Raw genomic sequence first — 25,952 nt, 5'->3', positions numbered from 1 at the left:
AGGCCGACCGAAGCCCCGTCCTCGGGGCCGGGGAGGAGCCGGCGGGCGCTGAGAGGAAACAGGGCGGGGCGCGCTACTCGAGGGCGGCGCTTGGGCGGGGAGGCTGGGCCTCGGCGAGCTGAGGGGAAATGCGGCGCGGCGAGAGGCCGGCATGAGGTGAGGCGCCCCGTTTAAAAAAAAATAAGGGGCTGGGGGCTCCCCGCCGCTTCCAACTGGGGGGGTGGGGAGCCGTTTTGGGCTTGGTTTTAATGCTTGACTTTTTATTGTTTTTATGGAGGCCGCTGCGGAAATCCAGCCAGATGGACCGGGGTATAAATATTAATTTTATTTCTTCCTTCCCTCGTCTGACTAGGCAAATGCACTCTGCGCGCGCTCAGAGGCACGCGTCCCTGCAGCGGTGAGGAAGAAGGGCCCTTCTTCTTGTAGGCCAACTAGGCCTCGGCCTCAGCTCCGCGCAGCGACCGCAGGGCGAGAACACCCCTAGCAGGCCTTAATCTCATCGCCTATTGCAGGGTTTCCCCAAACTGGGGTTGTGTTTTTTGTTTGGACTACCATTCCCATCGTCCCTGGCTTGCTGGTCCTGCTGGCTAAGGATGATGGGAGTTGTAGTCCAAAAAACCAACAAGAAGCTGGAGCCTCAAGTTTGGGAAACCCTGATCTGTGGCGTAGTGAAGAGGCGTCGGGATATCTTTTAGAGCACTGGTTATGGATGCAAAGATATATTAATGACACACGGAGTTCATAGATTCGCAGAGTTGGAAGGGACCCCCGAGGGACATCTAGTCCAACCCCCAGCAATGCGGGAATCTCAAAAAGATTATTCGTGACAGATGCCCCACCTGAGCTCTGTTTGAAAACTTCCAAGGAAGGAGATTGCCTGAGGGAGCTCTTACTGTCAGAAAGTTCTTCCTGATGTTTAGTCAGAATCTCATTTATTTTAACTTGAAACTGCTGTCAAAATAAAAAAATTCCTTCCAGTAGCACCTTAAAGACCAACTAAGTTAGTTCTTGGTATGAGCTTTCATGTGCATGCACACGAAAGCTCATACCAAGAACTAACTTAGTTGGTCTTTAAGGTGCTACTGGAAGGATTTTTTTTATTTTGACTATGGCAGACCAACACGGCTACCTATCTGTAATTGAAACTGCTAGTTCAGGTCCTAGCCTCCAGAACAGTTGTCACTATTTTTATTTATTAAATGTGTTTGTCACTTTATCTCGCCCAAGGCAACCTAAATTGACTTTGGTTGTTATGTTCCCCTATTTAATAGGTCCTTGTTTTGTTTTTCTTTTCTGCTTTTTCCTCTCTTTTTATTACACTCTTTTTTTGTGTGCACGACAAGCAAAGATGTTTTATTTATTTATTAGTAGTAGTAGTACCCCCTTCTGACTGGATTGCCCATTATATGATGTATAATGGTTTTTGCTACATATTGTCAAAAGATAATATTAATACAAAAAAAATTAAACATTGGTTGAAGGTTGAAGATCCCAAGCCAGGGAGAAGCCCAGCGACCTTCTAGGCTGAATTGGCTGCATTGCCACAACTTGCTATTGCTCTCAAGGTGTTTCATGTAATGTTCAGGCAAAAATATATTATCCTTCTGCAACTTAAGGTAAGAAGAAAAGAAGAGCCCTTCTGGATCAGGCCAAAGGCCCATCTAGGTCCAGCATCCCTGTTCTTAAAAAAAAAAAAAATGCCAACCAGATGCCTGTGAAAAGCCAGAATGGAGGACCTGAGTTAAACAACACACTCCCCACCTGACATTGTCAGCAACTAGTGTTCAGAATCATACTGTCTTCGATCCTGAAGGAAAATTAATAATAATAATAATAATAATAATAATAATAATAATAATAAAAAAAAATAATTGCTTATAACCCTATGGGTGGCTTCCAACAGAATAAAAATAAACAGAATACAGTGGTACCTTGGTTCTAAAACGGCTTAGTTGTCAAACAAATCGGCTCCTGAACACCGCAAACCCGGAACTAAGTGTTCTGGTTTGTGAATGTTTTTCAGAAGCCGAACGTCCAACACAGTTTCCACTTGAGTGCAGGAAGCTCCTGCAGCCAATCAGAGGTCACGCCTTGGTTTTTGAATGGTTTGGGGAGTTGAACGGACTCCCAGAATGGATTAACTTCTAGAACCAAGGTACCACTGTAGTAATAAAAACAGCGAAACATCAGACATAAAAAGCTTACTGATACAGGGCTGCCTTCAGAATATAGCCATAATGGGAACTGTAGTTTATCCTCTACCCCCCCCCGCCGCTACAATATGCACCACCCTTAACAAACTATGGCTCCCATAATTCTTTGGGAGGAAGCCGTGATGGTTGAAGTGGTATAAATGTCTTTTTAATCTATGGTGTGCATGTGACACAAGTTCTTTGCCTTCTCCTATATGGCCAACTTTTGAAGAGTGCTGGCCCATTCTCTCTCAGTCTTCTCATCTCCAGGCTAAACATACCCAATTGTTTCCATTTTTCCTCACATAACTTGTTTTTCTATGCCTGATCTTCTCATAAGAGTATTTACTTAAAATACCCGTCTACCCCATTTCATTTCCCAAGGAGATATCAGCGACAGACCCATTGTGTGTGGGGGAAAACAATCTCCAAATTAAACCCAAATCACACAATCAAAATATTTCATAGAATTGCAATACAGTGAAATATATTTAAAAAGAAACAGAAAAACAATTAAAATCAATGTGAATATTTAATGCAATGGACGTGCCTCATTTTCAACCACAAATCCATAGACATTCTGTGGGCTACCTGCATGAAGTTCACAAACTAGTTTGAGAACTCTTAAGGGAGGCCTAGTATAGGAAATGAATGTATATACACATCTGAATGTTGCAGGATATGGACACAGTAGATAGGGCTTTTGCCTTTCCACCCTATCTATGGGCATCTCAAAAACATCTGGTTGGCCACTGTGTGATAAAGGATGTGTGGTTTTGGACAGATACAGGAGGGCTCTTCTCGTGTTCTTTAAATCAAGTTTTGATTTAAAAAGAAACTCTGTGAAACAAAGCTATTTGGAAGTTTTATATTCTAACCATCCAGAAAGCCTATTGCCCAAATTAAAGATCCCTGTGTTTGTGACCAGAGGCACCTTCTTACTTTACTTGGTACAAGGGTAAGGCTGATGGTTCTTAGGATGTGGTTATTCAGCTGCTGAGGGAAAGATCCTCTGCACATATTTAGTGAGGCCTTCACCTGTTATGGCATACATTTCAGGGCCAGGGCTGCAGTCCTAACTTCAGTTATTTGGGAGTAACTGATTTCAATAGGGCTTACCTTTGATTAGACAGTTAGGATTGCACTCTGCCATTGACAACAGGGCTAAAATCTCGGGTACCAGATTTGCTCCACTGGGCTGCAGGAACCCCTAGAAGAGTTGTAGGTGGCATATGGGGGGAAACAGGAGGAGATGGGGAGAATATTCTGTTGCAGAAGCAGGAATCCTTGTGCTTAGGAAAGTTCACATAGCACTACTTTGGATACAAGCCCAAAACTACTTCCTCTGCCAAGCTTCTAATTCGTTGCTGCATCAGTGTTATCTTTGGGTTATGTAGGACAGTTTTGAATAATCTCATACAAGTGCAAGTGATTTTATGAGAACTGTACAGACATGTGGATTTGTAGCATTCTCCCCCCTCCCCATTTTTTTATTGAATGCTTACATAATGTCTATAAAGTGAATGATTTCCCTTCTAGGATTTTCAGGCGATTAAACAGCTTGCCTGCTAGCCTCCTGAAAGTGAAATATTTTGGAACCACTGCCTCAAATACATCATTTCCAGCAGTCTGGACGTTTTGCGGTCAGCCTCTTAATCGGCTGCCTGGACATCTTGCAGCCGCTCGTAGAAATAGTCTGTGCACTATGCCGGAGGTACCTGAGCAGAAATTTGACCTTGACCTGCATTCACCGCATCCTAGGGTCCGTGGAATGACCACCCTTGACCGAGCTGCTTTCAAAAGGAATGTTGTCATCCCAGCTCTGAAAGTTAACAAAGACCTCCTGAGCAAGCTGGAGAAGCCTCTCAAACGAGTGCTGTTGAAGCGCCCAGGTCTCAAAAGAGTTGTTGAAGACCCGGAAGATGAAAGCAGAAAGTTTCTTTTGTTAGATCCTCATGCCATATCCGACAGCTGTTCCCTGGGCGAATCTGAGCAACAGGTCCTGAAGAGCTTTAACATTAGCCCTGAGATTGTCAAGTATAACCAGGAACTGACATACGACCATTTCAAGGTGGACGAAATTCTGCAAGCAGTGCTTCCTGAAGGTCAGGAAGTGACCACTGCATTCAGCAGAATTGGCCACATCATTCACTTGAATCTGAGGGACCATCAGCTGCCCTACAAACACATAATTGGTAGGTTAAGACTTACATCAGAGAAGTCTTGTTTGGTTATTTCCTAAGAAATGACTGAGCTGTTTCTTTCTGAAGCAGGGTTAAGTATGTCTGAAGGATGTATTTAAATGTACTTTAAATACATGGTGTGGATATGACTAGATCTAAGCTATAATGTCGCAAAAAGTCTGGAGAGACAAAAGTGATCTCTCCCATTCGTAAAGGCCTACTGATAACTCATTAATGGCTAGAGGAGGGCAAGCATTGTGCCACATTCCTTGGCAAGGGCAATCAGCATTTCTTCACTAAAAAAATTAAGCAACAGCCTAATGGAAATGGAGTGGGGTTTATTTTATATGTTCTTTATGAGTCTGTATCATAGACGTTTAAATCACATGCCTGCATTTTTGAAAAGCAAATTTCACAGCCCGTTTCTCTGCCTTTCAGGTCAAGTTATCCTTGACAAGAATCCAGGAATCACCTGCGCTGTAAATAAAACCAATACCATAGATAATGCTTATCGGAATTTTCAAATGGAAGTATTAGCTGGAGAGGAGGCCAATATGATCACAAAGGTACCAAGAATTTTTAATAATATTTTCTTGCAACAAAAAAAAAGGGGATTAAAAATCTAACATTGAGAAAGCAGACAAAGCAAAGAGCAGACATTGCAGAAAGATACAGTCTGACATATTAATTCTTTATTCCTCTCTGTTCCATAGACTTGGCAGTCTCTGTGTGTTCCCAGATGTCCAAGTCTAGCCTAAATGAAATCACAATTGTTCATAAGACTTTTGTAGGAAGAACGTAGCTTAGTGGTGGTCAAATGTATAGACGTATATTAATTTTTTTAAAACCACATAATCAAAGATGCTAATGAACTCTTGAATTTTAGAACCAGTTCAGAAACCAGGTGCTGATTTTGCTTCTTTGGGAAAACATTGTCTTCCTTGTGCATTAGTTTGAAGAAACTGTGGGTGGCATTCAACTAAATTATTGTCCAATTGCACATCAAGACCGGCTTCCATGCAGTCCCCAAATCTGTTCTAGAGAATTGGGGTGGGGGACCCCAGAACAGATTTAGGACTTATGATATGTCTTCTACTTGGGATCTGATTCCTGATTGGAAAAGGCAAACATACAGCACCATTTCTGAATGGTACCCACATGTATCACAGCTTTCACCCATGGAGTACACTTGGCTAGGGACATGATCATTTCTCAGTCACTGATAGTAGGTTTTGCATATGCAAAAGATATTTGATGGGATAGATCTTGATGTCATTCATAGAAGGTGATGCACATATATGTATTTTATCTTCAAAAGCATCTCATGACTACAAAATAAAATGTGCGAGGCATCCTTTACTGGGGAATTCTGGACCAGAGAGATTCTAGCCTGCTAGCGATCATGCCAATATTTTGAACTCTTGCAGGTTAAGGAGCACCATATCATGTACGAATTTGATTTCTCCAAAGTCTACTGGAACCCCCGCCTCTGCACAGAACACATGCGCATCGTCGGCCTCCTCAAGCCAGGTGACCTTCTCTTTGATGTCTTCGCCGGGGTGGGGCCTTTTGCGATTCCTGCAGCGAAGAAGGGCTGCATTGTGTTTGCAAACGACCTCAACCCTGACTCGTACAAGTGGCTGCAGCACAACTGTAAGCTAAACAAAGTGGACAGAAAAGTCAAGGTCTTCAACATGGATGGCAGGCAGTTCCTGGAGGAGCCAGTGAAGGAAGAACTGACCAGACAGCTTTCTTTGAAGGAGCGGAACAGCTGCCTGCACATCGTCATGAACTTGCCAGCCATGGCAGTTGAATTCTTGGATGTCTTCAGGCACCTCTTGGATGGAGAGCCGGGCAGCACCAGTCTTCCCACCGTGCACTGCTACTGCTTTTCCAAGCACGACAACCCTGCGCAAGATGTTCAGGAGAGAGTCGAAGCCTGCTTGGGAATCTCCTTAGAGGGCCTTTCCTCTGTGGAGCTGGTGAGGAACGTAGCGCCCAATAAGGACATGATGTGCATCAGCTTCAGCCTCCCATCCAAGGTGTTGTACAAGCCGCTGTCTTCTCTGAAAGGTAAGAGAGTCAAAGAAAGAGGCAGGACTACTGCAAGCTTTTAGGGTCCCCTGTGAATCCTTTGCCTCAGATCGGACATTGAAATGGGGATTAGGGCTGGGCGATACCTGGTTTTCAACATTGTGATATATCGCCAGTTAAACACTGTGATATAACAGTATATCACAATGTCTGAAATAAGGATGGAGATATGCAGAAGCATTGGCTGGCTTCACAGTTTTTCCTGCATCGTGGTTTTTGCTGGCGCCTGTGTTTGTGATCGCTGCACCCTGCAGGAGGCAGGGGAGAGCTGAGCAGGCAGAGTTAACAGGGCTGCAGGAATCAAAAACAGCATTGGCTGGCTTCATGGCATGGACTTCAAACCGGTTTTTGATGATAAATCGATATATCGCCCAGCCCTAATGGTGGCCCTTAATCTGCATAGGAGGATGAGGGGAAATGTATTTCCAGGGAGGAAAAAGCATAAAGGTCACAAATAAATAATGTGTTACAGGCGCACATGCAACTGTTTCGTTGCTGTGCATGCATAGGGAAGCTGCAGCCAGTCCTGGTTTCTCAGCACATGAATAAATATGGAAACAAATTTGTGTGTATTCACGCATGATGTTCTATGTGCAGTTTTCCCTGTGGGAAGTTCACAACCTGTGATGTGGCTGCATGTCTTGGGGCATGTTGCAAGTGTGTTGTCAGTGCCTCGGATGCTTAGTAAAATCCTTTTGCTTTGTTCCTGCTCAAGTTTTGTGCTGCAGATGACCCCAAATCCTAAGAGCTTTGCAGGTGTGCATTGAGGTGTCACTGATGGTCGCTTTCCAACTGCAGGCCCTTTGCCTCCCATTGAGTTCTGCTACTGCAGAGGGTTCCTGAGCTTCGGCAGCAGCAAGAAAGGCTGTGGTGGGAATGGAGGCAGAGCTACAATTCCTCTACATCCTGTCCCAGGGTCCCTTTATTGTACCTCACCTACCCCTCCTGTCTCCACAGCCGCTTTACGTGAGACAAGTTTGAAAGTGTGGTTTTAATTTTGCTCCCTGGTTCCTGCTCCCCCCCCCAGCTTCCTTTTTTAGGACCCTTCCCCACCTCCAGGCAGCCTCTTGACTGTGCTGCCTACATCATCACACAGCCTGCTGTCGCTGTAACATGTGTATCCACTGCCACACACAGAACCAGGCTGCTTTTAATGCCACATCAAACCCACTTTCAGACGTGTTTTGTGATGCCAACAAAACTGCCCAGCCACGGGCAGGCCACTGGCACTTGCATGAAAGTCAGGGGGCTGCTGTGTGGCAGGGGACTGGGAGTAAAACTTAAAGGTCTCCCCCTAAACTGCTAGAAATCCACACATGCCTCCAGATCCATATTGATTCAGATAGTCTGTCATCTTTTACTTGTAGGTGCAGATAATCCCCAGGAACCAGCATCTAAACGCCTGCGTCCAAATGAAGAGCCCCTTGAAGAAAAAAATAACCTGATGGTCTAGGAGACTTCGTGGGTACCATTCCAGAAATGATGTTCTATGCAGAACTTTTAACTCCCATCTTTCAAGGGAGGCAAGCAGATTGCATTTGTTCATCAGAACTTGTAAGGACAGCCTCTGAAAAATGGTATTAACAGCTGCTGTGCTGATTATGCCCTGATCATCTTTGCTTCTTTTTAATTCTGTAACAGTTGGATGGGGTACATTTTTTTTTTTAAAAAAAGAATATTAAATGTTTATTTTGCCACACTTGGTAGCATCTTCTGTTTAGGTTGCGTGCAGTCATTCCCCAGCCAATGAGAAACGGAGGTGAGAGGTTAAAGGAACCAGGTGAAACAGTCTTGAAACAACACCTGTTCCTGCCCCTGGGCTGCTTCGGGAGGAAAGGCAGGGTCTAAATTGAATAAACAGATGAACATGTTTTTAGACTGACCACCTCCTGCGCAGGTTCCCTTATGAGGTGAAACCCAGGCCATCACTGTGTTCATCCTAGATGAGCAGGTGACAAAAAGGTGGCGACAGCAGCAGGTCAAGGGAGCATCAGGAATTGGCAGTGGGCTCCCAGCTGGGATACAGACTACAGAAAGAGTGCAGCTAAAGCCGACTCCGGATTCCAGCCCTGCCCATGTTTGAATCATGACAGAAACACATTCTGGGTCTACTTCTGCAACCCAGACCTACCCAAGCCAACTGGTTCTCTCCGCAACACACACAGTGTGGAAGTGCTGCTGTAAGCCTTTAAAGCCCTCTAATGACCCAGAACCGGGTTTTTTAAAGGACCACCTTGAACTATATGAACCTGCCTGGGTCTTCAGCTTGGCATCAGAGGACCTGCTCTCTAGCCTGTTGTTAGCAGATATTTGATAGCTGGGTACTAGCAACAGAGCCTGGTTGACAGTGGCACTATAACGCTGGAATTTTCTCTGGGAAATTTATCCAAATCTTTCCCTTCCCATCTTTAGATAGATGCTGAAAGTCTCTCTCTCTCTCTCCCCACCCCCTTTTTATTTTGTTTCAGAGAGCACTGTGAAATTATTATTTTTAAATGTTGATATTAATGCTGCTGTCTTTTATATTTTAAATATAGTTATTTTTATTAGTGAATTTTATTTTTGAGCAAGCCACTTTTGAGGTTTTTGTGGGGAGAAAGGCTGTAAAAGTCATTTAAATAAATAAACAAACAAACAACATCATCCCAAATTAAAATCAGCAGTCATTCTGAACACAGTGCTTATCTACACCAATCTGCCTTGCCTGAGAAATGTCCAGAGGCATATTTAGGTGCTGCCTGCACTGGTGTCAGAAGTAACTCATTGTCATCATTAAATTTATTTATTTCATTCATTATTTTATATTTTCATCAATTTCAAAGCAATGTACAATATAATAAAACCAACCAAGCAGCTGCTTTGCTGTTTGTGAAGAAGCAAGAACTTTCCAAACAGGTTTGGAGTGGCTGAGTTGCAATTTATTGTATTCCCTGGGAGAAAAGAACAACTGGTACAATTATGAGGTTATGATGCAAGCTGCAGACTCTGAATAGCTTTTCTGTTCTGTTGGGAGGAAAGGGAGAGAATATTTTCGATGCTTGTCCTTCTGACACTCTGCATCATTCCACTGAATTAAAATTAGCATATTTAGTGGTATAGGGTTGTGGCTAAGAGACTGGGTTGCAAATCCGGAAGTTGCAACCGCCATGAATTCAGGCATTGGGCTTAGATACGAAGCACTTGCAACTCTCCAAAGTACTGTCTAAATCAGTGGTTCTCAAAAGGTGTGGTGCGGCACACTGGTGTGACGGGAGGAAGGCAGGTATGGCAGGAAGATTCAAGGACAAACATTTAAAGATTTCAGCATAGTATAGTCTTAATACAGTATCAAAATATTTTTTTTATTTGAAGAATATGGATAGATATATTTTCAAAATGAGAGCAAGGGTATCAAGTGATACTGATGACAATCCTAGTTGTGTTTTCCAATGTACTCGTATGCTGCTAAGGCCACAACAGTGGCACTGACGTGAGTGTGATGGTGGCAAAGGAGCTGCCCTGTCCTATCCTGTCTGTTCCTCTGTGGCTTGCCTGCCCCCACTACGGTTCTGTCATCATATAGGCAATATATCATATAGGCAGCCATGCAAACTGCAGCATGATGGCACCCTTGCAATTTTATTCTACAGCAGGAAAGATGAGACGTTCTTAAATCAGTCCCATATCCAGTTCTTGTATCATACTTCAAGGAAGGAAACTCCCATTTGCCAGTTTTATGAGATGAAAGAACTTTGCCCTTACTGCAGAGCTACAATATATAAAAGTAGCATTTCAGTGCTTGTGCAAATAAAACCCTGAAGTGCAGCGGCAGAATCTGCAGAATTTAATCACAACAATCTGACTTTATTTTAAAAATCTTTTACAAGTCTGGTTCTGAAACCTCAAAACATACAAAACAAAATCATTATCTCTTCCAATAGCCTCTAGCTGCAAAGTGACTAGAGCCTTTCCCACCCTTACCCTCACTCCACCGGAGAAGAAGAAACATGACCACCATTTTAAAAAGAAAGTTTCTGTACATCATGTTTTTAATATTTAAGCGCAGCTGGCTTCACACACAAAAAAGGAAGGAAAGACAGGCGGCAGCCTGGCCAGAGTGCAGACGGCAGCAATTTTCACCTGAGGTTTTTTGCTTTGCTCGCTCCGCTCCAATGTCTGTTACTCCTAACCTAGCCAGGATGCCAAAATAGCCCACTGAAGGCATCTTGAAGGGCTCGATGACAGGCAAGGGAGGAAGTATAGCCACCAGCGAGATCTTGTGGGGAGGCGGCTCGGACGTGGTTTAGATACCTAGAACAAAGAAAGGCATTGTCTGAGCTGAGAAACAAGCATTTCATGCTCCGGGATGGGAATTGAAAGAAAAGCCAATTTCTCTGGTTCCCACCGCTGGATACACTGCCACAGACACTGGACACTTCTCAAAACCTCGGAATCGGAAACAGCAGAGACCAAATCTGATTTAACTCTCCTTCTTGGATTAATCATTCCCATAATTAGAGAGGTTGAACGTATTCGGTGCCTCACCTGGTTCAACCACCTCCTGCCTGGAGTCAGGATGCCCAGTACCCAAAACTTCAACAGATGCCTGCCCAACGTTTTCTCGCATATCCAGGAAAGGAGATGGAAAGTTTAAGCTGCTCCCAAATCGCTCCCATCAGTACAATATTCATATGAATGTGATTGAAACGGTTTCAAAGCTGCTACGCAGGAAAGAGCCCAGCAACATAAAATCTATTCATCTGTTGTGTAGCCCAGCTTTGGGAAGTCTTTAAAGCACTTGTTATGGTTGTAAAGAGGTACTAATGACACACAAAGCTTACAGAATCCTAGATTTGCAGAGTTGGAAGGGCACCTGAGGTTAATCGAGTCCACCTACTGGTGAGTAAATGTCAAGAGCTGGACATCCACCCCACTGGGGATCTCATAGAATCATAGAATAGAATCATAGAATCATAGAGTTGGAAGAGACCACAAGGGCCATCGAGTCCAACCCCCTGCCAAGCAGGAAACACCATCAGAGCACTCCTGACATATGGTTGTCAAGCCTCACATCGCCTCTGTCCAACATTTACAACTGGTGGGTCCAATCTGCTTATTTCTCCTTTATAACCTATAGCCTGGCTCTCATATTAACAATGCACAGATACTATTGCTCAGTAACGCTGTCACCCCATAAATACAGCCTGAGCCTTGATGAGCAGCTGGTTTCGTTACAATCTTTTCAAAGGAATGGTGTTTTGAAACGAGCAACACCTGAAGGGTCACCTCTGACTCACTCCCATACCAGCTGAGACAGAGGCAAAGGGATCTTGGCCACCTTCCCGCTCTGCTTTGGCGCAGCAGTGCCCTTACGATGCACCATGGATGCCCGTACCCAAGGGTTCCTCTGTGTGGGAATCAGTAGAGAAGAACCTGGCCAAGGCCTCGGCTGCTGTTTTATGCTAGGAAGGAAATAATTAGAGGGGCCCTTTTGGGGTGGGGAGCCTGTAGACCTCCAGGTGTAGCTGGACTACAACTCCCATCATCCTTGACCACTGGCCACATTGACTGAGGTTGATGGGAGTCGAACCACTTCTAGAGGACCACAATTTAAGGAGGTTACTGGTAACTCGGAACAGGTGAAGAAGAAGGCAACCAAGATGATCAAGGGTCTGGAAACCAAGCCCTAGGAGGAAAGTTGAAGAAGATGGGGGTGTTTAATCTGGAAAAGAGGAGACTGAGAGGAGATAGGACAGCCATCTTCAAATATCTTATGGGCTGCCCCATGGAGGATGCAGCAAGCTTGTATTCTCCTGCTCTGGAGGGTAGGACTCGAACCCATGACTTCAATTCACAAGAAAGGAGATTCCAACTAAACATCAGGAAAAACTTTCCAATGGTAAGAGCAGTTCGATGGTGGAAGAGACTCCCTCGGGAGGTGATGGACTCGGGAGGTTTTAAAGGAGAGGTTGGATGGCTACCTGTCAAGGGTGTTTTAGTTGAGATTCCTACCTTGCAGGGGGGGTTGGACTAGATAACCCTCAGTTTCCCTTCCAGCTCCATAATTCTGTTTTCACAGCCCACCCAATATCTGGGTTTGGGAGAAAGTGGCTGGAAGTTAATGAGGGCGTATATTGGAGGCCAGACGGGAAGCCCATGGAAGACCTGACTCCCTCCCTCTCCCTGCTCCCTGGCTGTCAGTTGCTTATCTCTATCGTAAGTTGTTATCCTGTCATAAGTGGGCAGCTGATTGTCTCAGCCCTTCACGGACACCAGAATCCCAAATGAAAACCAGCTTTCGCAGTTCCACCTCAAACCAGCAAGATTACGACTCGCTGTTTTGGTTTCGCCCCATCTTGGTCCAACTTGCTCCTGGGAAGGTGGAGTCATTCCATCTCTCCACTTGGCAGCTCAAGCGTAAACTTGCAACCCACCCACAGATTCTCTCTTCCCCGAGAAACCTGAAACAGCTGCAGCGTTGGCTGGGACCACCAGTAAAACAGGTCAAGCAGTTGCATCTTCTAATTTACAGCTAGTTTCCGTGAAGGGTGCTTAAACGAAGCCTGCTTTTACAGGGCAGATGTCATAAGCAGGAAGATCCCACCAATGTTGTAAAAGCGTTAAAGAAAAAAAGGTCCGTCCACTGACTTTAGACATAAGCTTACATACAGATTCAATGTTCAAACCTATTATTTAACCTCTCCACTGAGAAAATTGAGTGGTTGGTATAACCAGGTCTTGATTTCGATCGTTCACACAAATGTGCCGCTGGATAAGTGTTTAATGGTTCTTGTATTTGTTTCAAAACCAATACATTTTTGTTTCTTTGTGTTTTTTTAAGGTGGGGGGCTTTGAAGGATGAATTGATTAATTACAGTTTTCCAAAAGTCTGTGTCTTGCACCTAATAAACAGAACAGGCAGACGCGAGCACTATTTCTAACCTGGTTATTTTTGTGAAGATGCTACGTAGACAGAACGGGGAGGGCGAACGCCCAAGGTCAGTTCTTCTGCTGCAGTGTCTCGGCGGAAGAGGCAGAAGGGGGTCGTGCCCCTACACTTGCCGGGGCACCCAGAGACCTCTGTGCTTCCTTCCAAGGGAAAGGAAACTCGTCACTCCCTTGGAGTACTTAATCTGCCCACAAACAAATGCTAAGGGGATCACAAGGCACAGCTTCCTAATCCCAAATGGAAGAAAGCTACCTGTGATTACTCGCTGGTAGGCATGCCAAGCAATTCCGTCAGAAAGGGAGACTGGAGCGGAAATGGCCACAAAGCACAAGTTCATCAGAGATCAGGAACGGAAGTCACACAAGCGAATCCCAGTGGTATTCACTATTGCTTTTTTTAGTCCACAAGTGTCGTGCAAATGATTAAGTTATTTTCTTCAATCACTCCAACAGGATAAAACCTTTCTCGGTTTTGCAGGGCCCTCAAAATCCGATCGCCAGCACTGCCTCCAAACTCAAAAAGGTGTTGTTTGGCAAGCAGCCATCAAGAAACAGATTCTCTGTTAATTTATCAAATCCTTTCCGATAGCCGTCTGAGTAAAAGGCAGCCCCGGATCTGGAAGTGGCAAACTCCCCCAGTTAATAACATACGATGAGGGTCAAATGTATGCTGGAAATGTAAGGAAAAAGAAGGCACCTTTTATCGTACGTGGTAAGGTAGTAAAAGAATTTTGGGGAATGATATATAATGAGTTGAAAAAAAATGTTTAAAATAACCTTTTATTTAAAAAACCCGAAGCCAAGCAGAAAAGACTATTTATGTATGCAACCACGGCTGCACGGATGCTATTGGACCAGAGATGGAAAGAAGATAAAGTCCCTACCAGAGAAGAATGGCAGATGAAGTTGATGGATTATGCCGGAATGGCTAAAATGACCAGAAGAATCAGAAATCAGGAAGACCAAAATTTGAATAAGAAATGGGGAAAATGTATAACTTATCTTAAAAATCATTGTAAACAGTTAAAATCTTTAGGAGGATTGGAATAACACTTGTAGTTTAATGGTGAATTTTGGATATAATGGAGAGATAAAAGATTTGGAGTATTATAAAAGATGTAGGAGGAAATGATTAAAATAGGACCCACAAAGGGGAGGAAGGAAGTCCAGGAGATTCTCTGGAATCTTGTTTTTATGTTGTTCATTGGATAAAGTAAAGGTAAAGGGACCCCTGACCATCAGGTCCAGTTGTGACGGACTCTGGGGATGTAGCGCTCATCTCGCTTTACTGGCCGAGGGAGCCAGCGTACAGCTTCCGGGTCATGTGGCCAGCAGGACTAAGCCGCTTCTGGCGAACCAGAGCAGCGCACGGAAACGCCGTTTACCTTCCCGCCAGAGCGGTACCTATTTATCTACTTGCACTTTGATGTGCTTTCGAACTGCTAGGTTGGCAGGAGCAGGGACCGAACAACAGGAGCTCACCCCGTCACGGGGATTCGAACCACCGACCTTCTGATTGGCAAGTCCCAGGCTCTGTGGTTTTAACCCACAGTGCCACCCGCGTCCCTGTTCATTGGATATGTGACTGTAAAATTCTAATCTGGAAACCAAATAAATAAATTTATATAAAAATAACAACAAAAGCAGCAATGAAGGGCAGTCAAGCCATTCTTCCACCCAACTGCCATGCCAGCCTTTGGGCATCTCTCAGGCGTGCTTCAAAAATCTGCTTCCTCACATGCAAGACTCTGTACACGGGAGGCAAGAACATATCTCCACCCCTTAAAAATTAAATTTGCTTTCCTGCTAGCCCAGGAAACATTTTATCCTTTCCTTTGTTTTCTCTGGGAAGAAAAAAAAAACCAAAGGCGCCCGCTTCAAATGACAATGAAATTGGTTTTGGCACATTTCTTAAAACACCCCAACAGAAAACCTAGTTTGCTGGCAGGCATCTTGAATTGCTCAAGATGTGCGAATTGTGAATATTTGTTTTGAGCAGCCAAGTAGGAGGTTTAATCCAATATTTATTCGTTGGAATAAGTGAAGTGCTGCCTAGAAACAAATGCCAGCCGTCTGCTGCAAACTGGGGACCAGTCTTGGGGGGGGGGGCCTCTTCAGCCATGGTTTTACCAGTCCTGGACTGGTAGGGAAGGCACCCTCAGTCTCAGTGGGTCCCATTCCTCTGTGACTAGGTAGGTGACAGCTGGAAGGACTGGGGAACAGGGCTGGGCGATATGGTTTGAAGTCCATATTGTTATATCGGTTTCATAATTGTTGACCTGGCAATATATCGTGAATCATGATGTGTTTCCGTGTGCTGTGCAAAAATAACAATGGGGGAAACCGTGAAGCCAATGACTCTGCATAGCTCCATCCTTATTTCAGACATCGTGATATATTGGTACAGTAGTGCCTCGCAAGACGAAATTAATCCGTTCCGCGAGTCTCTTCGTCTTGCGGTTTTTTCATCTTGCGAAGCATGGCTATTAGCGGCTATTAGCGGCTATTAACGGCTTAGCAGCTTTAAGAAAAAGGAAACAAACTCGCAAGAACTCGCAAGACGTTTCGTCTTGCGAAGCAAGCCCATAGGGAAATTTGTCTTGCGGAACGACTCAAAAAACGGAAAACTCTTTCGTCTAGCGAGTTTTTCGTCTTGCGAGGCATTCATCTTGCGGGACACCACTGTATATTGCAATGTTTAGCTGGTGACACTATTAGAATTCGCAGTCATGGGATTTTTGTCTATCACATGACGGTGTATGTTTTGACTCCACAGAGTGGGATGTGAAGGAGACAGGATGTTTGTGTTACTGTGTTCTGTGAAGTGGGACTATTGTCCTTTGTTTTTTCTCTTTGCTGTCTGATGCTACAGAGAGAGGGAGCCATGTTGCAGTGCTCCGTGTGTGTTTATATGTAAATAAAGTAGATTAGCCAAAATGCTGAGTTGCTGAGGTCTGTCACGCATGGTGTGCAAACTCTGCGGATCCCTAAGTGTGCCGGTATCGGTTGGCATCGGTTGCTGTGATGTTCGGGCAGAAGAAGCTTTTGAAGCTCCCGAACAATCAACCAGGAGGGAGGGAACATGCCAGTCGGGCATGTGTCTCTACCAGGGTCCTACTCGAGTGTAGGCTGAACTCCTGATAGACATATTGTGATGTTGAAAACCAGATATCGCCCAGCCCTAGTGGGGAATAGCTGGTGTTAGTGCAAAATTGACAGAAGGTCTTGAAAGCCTGTGTTCGGGGAAACTGATCAGCAGTGCCACGTGACAGCTTTTTGTCTCTCTCGGAGCAGGGCCCAGAACTAGCTCTGAAAAGGCAAAGCGGTTCTTCCTGGAAACATGGAAGCATCATTTGCCCTATCCTGTCCTTGCTTGGGCAGCCTGAAAGCGTGCGTTACACACAGACTGTCGACAGTGCACCATACATCTGCAAGTATTTGGCATGCAGATGTTTCCCTCCTCAAAATCTGCTGTCCAGATGTCTTAACAGGCGGCATGGGGAAGATAAGATTCATTCATTTGCCGGTTGTTTGACAGGAGGGGAGAAAGTGGCACACCCACTGGAAAACGTTGCTGGCTCCCTGATTTAACCTCAGCATCACAAACTGGGGGGCGGGACAGTACGGCAACTTATTAAAGTGGGAGAAAAATGCAGAAATACGTTCTTCCTACCTCCTGCCCTCTCCCTTGGGGTAGACTCATAGAATTGGAAGGGATCCCAAGGGTCATCTAGTCCAACCCCCTGCAATGCAGGAATCTAAACTCAAGCATACATGGCCAATGGCCAGCCAACCTCTGCTAAAAGACCTCTAGTAATAATAATAATAATAATAATAATAATAATAATAATAATAATAATAAAGTACTTAACCCGAAGTACCACTGTACGATGAAGGCACCAGACGGACTTCAAGAGGGAGAGCATTCCGCAAATGGGGAGCAACTGCAGAAAAGGCCCCTTCTTGTGTTGCCACCCTCCAGACCTCTTGTGCAGAGGGGGCACACAAAGATTATCTATCCATCCTAGCCCAGATACTGCAATGATTTCATAAACGTGTCCAGGCAAAACCAGAGGAGGATTACAGAAACTGCTATTCCCCTCCTAAACACGTTTACTGGGATAAAAGTCGAAGGAGATCAAACGTACCTCCAAGCAACTTGTTCTGGGGGTTACACCCCAGAGTGATTTGCATAAAACTACTGATTTGCATAATTCAACTTGAAAGCAGCATTTGAGTTTCCTTTAGTTACCGGCTTCCTCACCCCACAATCTCTGTGCTCCTGTTTCAACATGCAGGGAGTGCTAACTTTACATTTCCTTCCATATTTTCTTTTTTTAAAGCGACTAAAGTTTTCAACAGGTGCAAATACACCCTGCTGAGAAAGGCCCATGGGTTATGCTGGGTAACAAATGCCTTTTTAATTTCTTTCTTTCTATATATGCGTGTGTGTGTGTGTGTGTGTGTGTGTGTGTGTTTCGAACAGCCACTGGTGTCTTAGATTACAGCGGTGATCTCATCCCTACAACATTCCACATGCCATCGCTTGGCTGCGCAACAAGGTCGGCTCCAACCAGCTTTTTCAGCACGACAAAGGAAGGCAGAAATGTGCCTCTCCAAATTCACAAGGGAATCTGCGTCCCTGGATGCCGAGCCTCCGAGCACAAGCCCCTGCCTGTTCATCAGAAACGGCAAAGGGAGCTCGCTGGGGGCCTCCTCTCGGCCTGAGCTCCTTCCGCCCACCCTCCTCCAAGCTGGGGCCTGGCTTAGCCGGAGGCATTCTGTAGCGGACCGAGACACCTGGCCCTGCATTTGTCATTCTCCTGAGGTCATCGGCCAGCTGTCTGTCCTCTCAACACCCGGCTCCGCCAAAACAGCCAGCGCATTTTCTGCTGCACTCGGGTTTCCAGGTCCGAAAGCCTCCAGATAGAGCAAATCAATCATCTCTCCGCAGAAAGCAACTGCAAGTAAGCATTTTCACATCCTTGAGCAGCTCGTCTGCCTGGCAAGGACACTGCAGTCGAGTCCCCGGGCCGGAATCCGGCAAACGCGCTCCCGCTGCATGGTGGGGATAGATTGCATGCTCGGGGACCGCAGAGCATTTCGGCCATGGCTAAATCAGGCTTCGCATGCATCTCGCTCTGCAGGGAGGGGGTGAGAATGCCAGGGAGCGTGAGGGACACTTCTTCATTCCCATTGGCTCTCCCTTGGCTTTCAGCTCCCTCTCAGCCACGTACACAACTGGGCAGAATCCAAAAGCTTGGGTTTCTCATTAGACCGGTGTTGCCATTCCCTCCGTCTCTGTTGAGTAGGGCACTCAGGAAAGCAGGCGGCCACAGGAGCAGGCCACAAGCCACACAGCTTTTGACATACTTCTGAAGGAGTCTCAAAGACTTTGGTGGAAATGGAACGGAGAAAAGGAGGTTGCGGGTCATGTTCAGCAAAGCCAACCGTTTGAACGCAGATCCTACTGAACCGACTGGCTTGATTCCTTTCCTGATGAAAGGCGAAAAGTGCAAATATGACACCTTTAATTGGCTTTTGCATCCAAAGTTTGTGGCAGATCCGCCAAGGTGGTGTTGGACATAGGGACATAGGGCAGGAAAAACCCTGCTCAAGTCTCCCTTGGCCCAATCACCAAGATGATCTCAGATATGGTCTGGGACTGTGAGACCTGGCAACTGCAATCCACAGTGCAACGCGGTTGTTTCCCCACATGCCACAATGCAAGAATTTTATTCCCTTTAGATCTATAGATCACCCTTGCTGAAATTAAGTTCCTGCCAATTCCCCCAACCTCTTAAAGTGTTTTATAAATTCCCCTGCTGTGCAGCACAGACTCCACCTTGCATGACTCTGGTCCGTAATCACTCACGAACTCACCATGTATTGAACGGGCACCAATGTAAATTTGCTCCCCCCCCCAATTATTATTTTTTAGAAAAGGTTAACAACAACCCATGTAGACTGGTGCTGCCAGCATGACAAAGTGCCGTTTTGCTTCAGCTGCTGCGAGAGGGCAGCCAAGGATAGGTAGCCTGAGCTCAGAACCCCAGGCAAACTCACCTAAGTCACTTGCCCCATCAGGCTGGATAGCTCAGTTGGTTAGAGCGTGGTGCTGAGAACGCCAAGGCTGCAGGTTCGATCCCTGAATGGGGACAGCTGCATATTCCTGCCTTGCAAGGGGTTGGACTAGATGATCGTCAGGATTCCTTCCAACCCGACAATTCTATTCTTCTATTAGACAGCCCTGGTTCCAAGCGCCGCATGCTTAGAGCCAGTGAGCAGAAAACAGTCCAGGCGAACTCACTGCCCCCCTTTTGGTCAATGTATTATGAGCGCCATTATTCTTTGGCTTCTGTTGCGCCAAACACTGCGCCTGTTTTTCCTATTTGTTACAAAGTCTGTACATAACTCACTGCGTTTTATTGTCCCGCTCCATCTCGCCATGATAGACTTTCCAGAGAAACGCAGTTAAAAACACAAATAAGTAAGGGGGGGGGCAAGGAAAGCAGACAGACAGAGAAGTTCAGCTTCCTTTTAGAGCGAAGACAACAATGAATGAGGATGCTAGAGAAAGGAGGGCTTAAAAAACAACACCACAGAATCCAAATCCATGTTTGTAGGTGATACGGTTCTGTGGGGCTAATACGATTTCCTGAAGCCGCAGGAGCCAAGCCGTCAGGACCGAAGTGTGCAGATCTCTATTTGTGACTTTGCACCTGGGAAAGGAAAAGAGCTAAGAAACTTGTTGTGCAGAGACAGTGTTTCTCATCCGCTGGAATTCTTCACGGTTGCAGGAGGAAACCGTGAGACGCCCATTACGAATTGCAGCCTCAACAACAAAGCCGTATTAGGGTAAAATCAACAAGAAGTTATAGATATAAAAACTAAACAGGTTTTTGTTTTTTTAAAGGACAACATCTTCTTCCGAGAAAAGGGCTGCATTTTCCAGCTGGTGCAAAGGGTACTGTTGGGACAGAGCCAGCACATTCAGTGACCAAATGGAACATTTGTCCCTGGAATCAGGTCCTAGAGAGGGACTCAGTCAATTGCTTCAGCGCTTGCCCAGGCCGAAGGGCCCCCCATGGCTGACCTAGTGTTCTTTGCTAAATGGGAAGAATGTACTCAGGGCCAGCCCAAGACATTTTGGCACCTGAGGTGAACCGCAATATGGCACCCCCCTCCCCGCTACAGAAGGGGTGAGTGAAGCTCAACATCAGGAACAAGGGGGGAATGAAGATCTGCACTAATAACTGCTGCCCCTGTGGATCCTGCCGCCTGAGGCAGTCAACTTGCCTCATGGGTGAGCCGGCTCTGAGTGTACTGAAAGATGGAAGCATCAATTGACATGTCAAAGTCATGCAATTTTATTTTGGGGTGGGGGCGTACTACCTGTGCTAGTCCCCCAATCTGCCATCCGGACTGGCAGGACTCATCACCAAAATTACATGGAAAGAACCCAGAAAAACGTTCCGCCAGGGAACAGGTTTAGGGCAAACTTACACAATATGTCTGGACTAAACCACTTCAGCCTGAAGGTGAATGCCTCAAGCTCTTGTATGTCCCTTAACCTCAAAACGGCTTCTACGTATGAAAGCTCTTAGTTATGTTTATATAGGGAATTTCTGTTTATATGGGCGAATGTCTGAACATTCAACGACCCATCTGCAACTTCAATTGATACTGCCTGGCAACTGATTATCAAGTGAGACTGGTGGTCAATGGTTCCAGCTCCCAGGCTTGGGGGATTTAGGGAACAAGAAAACTGATGCCCTGTCCTGAGCTCCAACGAGGCGAGGCAAGAGCTGAGGCTCAATACTAAAGGAGAGCAGAGTTTAAATCAGGGGTCAGCAACCTAAGGCCCGGGGGCCAGATCCGGCCCAATCGCCTTCTAAATCTGGCCTGCGGATGAGTAGAATGTGTCCTTTTATTTAAAATGCATCTCTGCGTTATTTGTGGGGCCTGCCTGGTGTTTTTACATGAGTAGAATGTGTCCTTTTATTTAAAATGCATCTCTGGGTTATTTGTGGGGCATAGGAATTCGTTCATTTCCCCCCAAAAATATAGTCCAGCCCCCCACAAGGTCTGAGGGTCAGTGGACAGGCCCCCTGGTGAAAAAGTTTGCTGATCTCTGATAGCAGCCTGCCGCCCGGCGAGCGGAGCACCCTGAAGCAGAGCGCCTCGCCGCCGGGCAGATATCCACAGCCTAAGGAGCCCCACGGGAGGTGCCGCAGGGCTTCCTAGGCTGCGGATAGCAGCCTGCTGCCCAGCGCGCAAGGCGCCCTGAAGCAGAGCGCCTCACCGCTGGGCAGATATCCCCAGCTGCGGATAGCAGCCTGCCTCCCGGCACGCGGGCGCCCAGAAGCAGAGCGCCCCGTGTGCCGCGCAGACATCGGCCAGCCCCACAAGCTCAGGGAACAGCGGGGAGACGCAGCGCCGCCATCCCGCTGTTCCCCGACCTGGTTTTTTTGGGGGGCGGGGGATAAAGGGGAAAAATTCCTTTATTTCCCCCCCAAAAAACCTAGGTGCGTCCTATGAGACGGAGCGTCCTATTGGACGAAAAATATAGTATATTCCTGCTTTGCAGGGGGTCGGACTAGATCATCCTCAGGATCGCTTCAATTTTCCTTATACAGTTGATCACAATTTTCTTAAATAGCCTGTGGTTTTAATTATTGTTCTGCACTGCTTTTAACGGGGGGTGTTGTGTGTGTGTGTGTGTTCTCATAGTGCATCGCCCTGATATTTTGTGAAAGAGCGGTATAGAAATACTTGTGTAAAGAAAGAAAGGTTGGAATCGCCGCATTTTCTTGAGCATGTGAACATCTCAAAGAAAGCATGGATCTCTAAGGAGAAGGGAAGAGCAAGTTTACAGCCATGTAGAGGCTGCCTGAATGCCTGGCACCGAGCAGGAGCCATGAAAACCGCTCGCTGTAAGCTTTCCGAAGGCACAGAAAGTGCCTCGTCAAACACTAGGTGGCAGGAGGATCTGCCTCATCTGGGCCACCTGCAAACAGACATGCGCTTGCCGAATAACTTATCCTCGGGCAGACTGTCAATGCATGGGAGGGTTAGGGAGGCAGAGGCCAGTCAGGAAAAGCTATTTTTGTGCTACTGGTTCCTTCTGTCAGCAATGCGGGGTGTGTTTATGTGTGTTGCTATTCGGTGCACAAAGCGCTAGAACTGCCGGGACAAAAAGCAGTATTGCATTCATAACCAGCTTTGCATTTTGAGCCTCACCCTAGGAAAACATGGGTGCGCGGCTAAGGATCCACACCTGTCCACACAAGCGCCCTGGAAGACCACCTTTACCCTGTGTGCTCCATTCAGAATCCCCTGTACAGTGTTGGTTTATAGCACAGCAAGTGCAAGGTTCTTCCTGTAAGAACAAGAGACCTTCTATATTCCCCGGGTTATTATCCCAGCACTCAAACCACAATATAACTTCGCAGGAAAAGTGTGGCCGCTCCCTCCTGCTTTCTATTGTGAATCGCAGTGTGGCTGCAGAAGAAGGTTGTGCAAGTATCACAGGGACATTTGTCCACGCCTGTGTCGGACTGTTGCTCCACCTGGCTCATGATCCTTGACACTGGCTGGCAGCATCTGTCCAGGATTTCAGGATTTCTTACCCCAACCCTACCTGGAGACACCGCAAATGGAACCTGGACCTCCTGCATGTAAACGTTCTACCCCTGAACTACAACCTTTCCCCAAAAGAGCACAGGAAGCTCTGGGTTCTTGACACTGACTGGCAGCTTCTCTCCAGGGTCTCAGGCAGGGGTCTTTCCCAGCCCTGCCTGGAGATGCTGGGGATCAGGGGCAGGCTGATAGGGCAGAAAGCAGGGAGACCAACAGCAGGTGGCGCTAGAGCCAGTGACAGCAGAGCCGGATGGTTCTGGCTTTGTCCCCATCCTCTCCCTCCCTGCTGAGTTCCACAACAACGCTGAGGCTGAGGAGGAGGAAGCTGGGAGCCAGGGCCAACGCCTAGACTTATTGGAAGTACAAAGGAAGGCGGGTAAGGGCTGGCTGACGGCAGAATGGGGGTGGTAGTGCAGAGACCCATTCACCCTACTGGAAAAGCCCCCATTGAGGAGGACTGAACCACCAGTGCCAGCCAGTATGGGGAATTGACAAGGATGACGGGAGTTGTAGTCCAACAGCATTATAAGCAACTATCCTACTTTTAAACAACATCTGAAGGCAGCCCTTTTAGGGAAGTTTTTGATGTTTAATGCTTTATTGTGTTTTTAATATTTGACTGGGAGCCGCCCAGAGTGGCTGGGGAAACCCAGCCAGATGGGCGGGTTATAAATAATAAATTATTATTATTAATTACCCTTGGGGTCCCTTCCAATTCTATGATTCTGTGATCTAGAGAGTGTCCTGAACTATTGTACATTTCCTTCCAGTAGCACCTTAGAGACCAACTAAGTTTGTTATTGGTATGAGCTTTCGTATTTGAAGAAGTGTGCATGAACACGAAAACTCATACCAATAACTAACTTAGTTGGTCTCTAAGGTACTACTGGAAGGATTTTTTAAAATTTTGTTTCAACTACGGCAGACTAACACCTACCTGTAACTAGTATTGTAAATTTGACTAGGAAGATCCAAACGGGGATGTGGATCAGTAGTGAGCGCCCATCTTCCCAACGTACAGCTCGGGCTTCGTTCCAGCTCTTCCACAAACTTGCAGAAGACTTACAGAGAAAGTCCAGTCCCCTTGCTCCGCCATGACTTTATCTGGAGCTTTGCTACTCCTCTGCAGGTATACCGGGGAAGACAGTCTAGCAAAAATAAGGGAAAGCCATAACTTGCTGGTAGAGCTTTCCTCCGGCATCACCAGGCAGGAGACTGGTTTGAAACCCTGGAGACCTGCTTCCAGGCAGTGTGGGCAACACTGAGGTAGATAGATCAATGGTCTGACTCTGAATCAGGCAGTTTCCTCTGTTCCTAAATGCTGTCATCTTTTGTGTCGCTTAGAATGGGTAAAATGGGTTAGCCCCAATTTAAGGTGTGTTCTACACTGAAAGAAAATCATATGAAAATGATGTACTGGTGGGTATTTGACTCCAACCAAGTTAGCAAAAATGCTTAAGACAAGTTCAAATATCTGCTGGAAAAGGTAAAGAAAAGGAAGGTACCTTTTATCATATGTGGTGGAACTGTAAGGTAATAAAAGCTTTCTGGCCCAGAGTTGGACAGATGATAAAGTCCCAACCAGAGAAAAATGGCAAGCCAAGTTGATGGACTACGCCGAGATGGTAAAGCTGACTGGAAAACTCAGAAACCAAGAGGGTAAAAACTTTATAAAAGAATGGGAAAAATTATTCAAGAGACCACTGTAAGGTGATGAAAACAAGAGAAGGATTTTGACACGCTTGTAGTGTAAAAAACATTGTGGATAATATGGTTTGATATAATAACTGGAGTACAAACTAATATGCAGTTGTAGATGTTTTAAAACAAGACTTCATGGATGGGATGGGGGTGAAGACGCGAGATTTGAAGAATCTCCACATATTACACATGTTACTTTATCGATGTGTGTTTATTTGTATTTTTTTATTCGTAAAATTAATTTTTATTTTTATTTTTTTTAAAAAGGAACAGGTTAGCCCCTTAAGCAAACAAATCCTGTCTCAAAACAGTATTTTATAGTTTGGTGGAAATCATGCTTAGGTAAAGGTAAAGGAACCCCTGACCATTAGGTCCAGTCGTGACCGACTCTGGGGTTGCGGCGCTCATCTTGCTTTATTGGCCGAGGGAGCCGGCGTACAGCTTCCAGGTCATGTGGCCAGCATGACTAAGCCGCTTCTGGCGAACCAGAGCAGCACACAGAAATGCCATTTACCTCCCCACCAGAACGGCACCTATTTATCTACTTGCACTTTGACGTGCTTTCGAACTGCTAGGTTGGCAGGAGCAGGGACCGAGCAACGGGAGCTCACCCCGTTGCAGGGATTCGAACCGCCGACCTTCTGATCGGCAAGTCCTAGGCTCTGTGGTTTAACCCACAGTGCCACCCATGTGTTAAACAGCTTATTTGGTGTTAAAGAGCTGCTACCCAACTGCATCCCTTGGGACAAGGCGCAGTAAAAATCCGAACAGGTGCAGCTCAGTCGCAGAGTACCTGTTTGGCATGCAGAAAGTCCTGTGTCCAATCTCATATAGGGCTGGGGGTGTCCCCTGCCTGAAGCCCCCAGAAAGCTACTGCCAATGTGGGGAAAATAATGGGACCAAGTCTGGCTCGTGATAAGGCAGCTTCCTAAGTTCCTGTTTACAACGGTGCTTCATTCAGAACCATGGGGACTAGGCTATCGCTTTATATGGGGAAGGGCCATATAGCCCAGTGGTTAGAGCATCTGCTCTGCAGTCAGCGGGTCCTGCATTTAATCCCTGGCATCTCCAGGCAAGGATAAAGCCCTGTTGCCAATCAGCGTATACCAGGGTTTCCCAAACTTGGCCCTCCAGCTGTTTGGGGACTACAGATCCCATCATCCCTGACCGCCAGTCCTGCTTGCTAGGGATGATGGGAGTTGTAGTCCCAAAA

At 46.1% G+C, this 25,952-nt stretch overlaps 2 protein-coding genes and 1 long non-coding RNA gene across 3 annotated transcripts in view; 2 read left to right on the top strand and 1 right to left on the bottom strand.

The window, feature by feature from the left end:
• Window positions 1-17: 17 nt before the first annotated feature.
• Window positions 18-8,168, top strand: TRMT5 (tRNA methyltransferase 5). The gene is made up of 5 exons (XM_083518950.1): window positions 18-156; window positions 3,732-4,387; window positions 4,814-4,941; window positions 5,803-6,448; window positions 7,837-8,168. Exons 1-5 carry the CDS (start codon window positions 152-154, stop codon window positions 7,920-7,922), a joined length of 1,521 nt encoding a protein of 506 aa, XP_083375076.1. The 5' UTR covers window positions 18-151; the 3' UTR covers window positions 7,923-8,168.
• A 2,123-nt stretch (window positions 8,169-10,291) lies between these two features.
• The window catches only part of MNAT1 (MNAT1 component of CDK activating kinase), a 128,344-nt gene continuing 112,683 nt past the window's right edge, over window positions 10,292-25,952 (bottom strand). The window contains exon 8 of the mRNA XM_083519939.1: window positions 10,292-10,759. Coding sequence (XP_083376065.1) covers window positions 10,639-10,759 — 121 coding nt within the window. The 3' untranslated portion in view covers window positions 10,292-10,638. The remainder of the gene's footprint in view (window positions 10,760-25,952) is intronic.
• On the top strand, window positions 12,272-14,691 carry LOC310685894. The gene is made up of 3 exons (XR_014515588.1): window positions 12,272-12,402; window positions 12,528-14,101; window positions 14,196-14,691. It is a non-coding gene; the product is annotated as an uncharacterized lncRNA (long non-coding RNA).

The sequence above is a fragment of the Podarcis liolepis genome, assembly GCF_965112155.1.
Source record: "Podarcis liolepis genome assembly, chromosome: 1".
NCBI classification, from domain to species: domain Eukaryota; kingdom Metazoa; phylum Chordata; class Lepidosauria; order Squamata; family Lacertidae; genus Podarcis; species Podarcis liolepis.
Note: the sequence above shows the minus strand (reverse complement) of the source record. Positions and strands in the feature narration are given on the sequence as shown.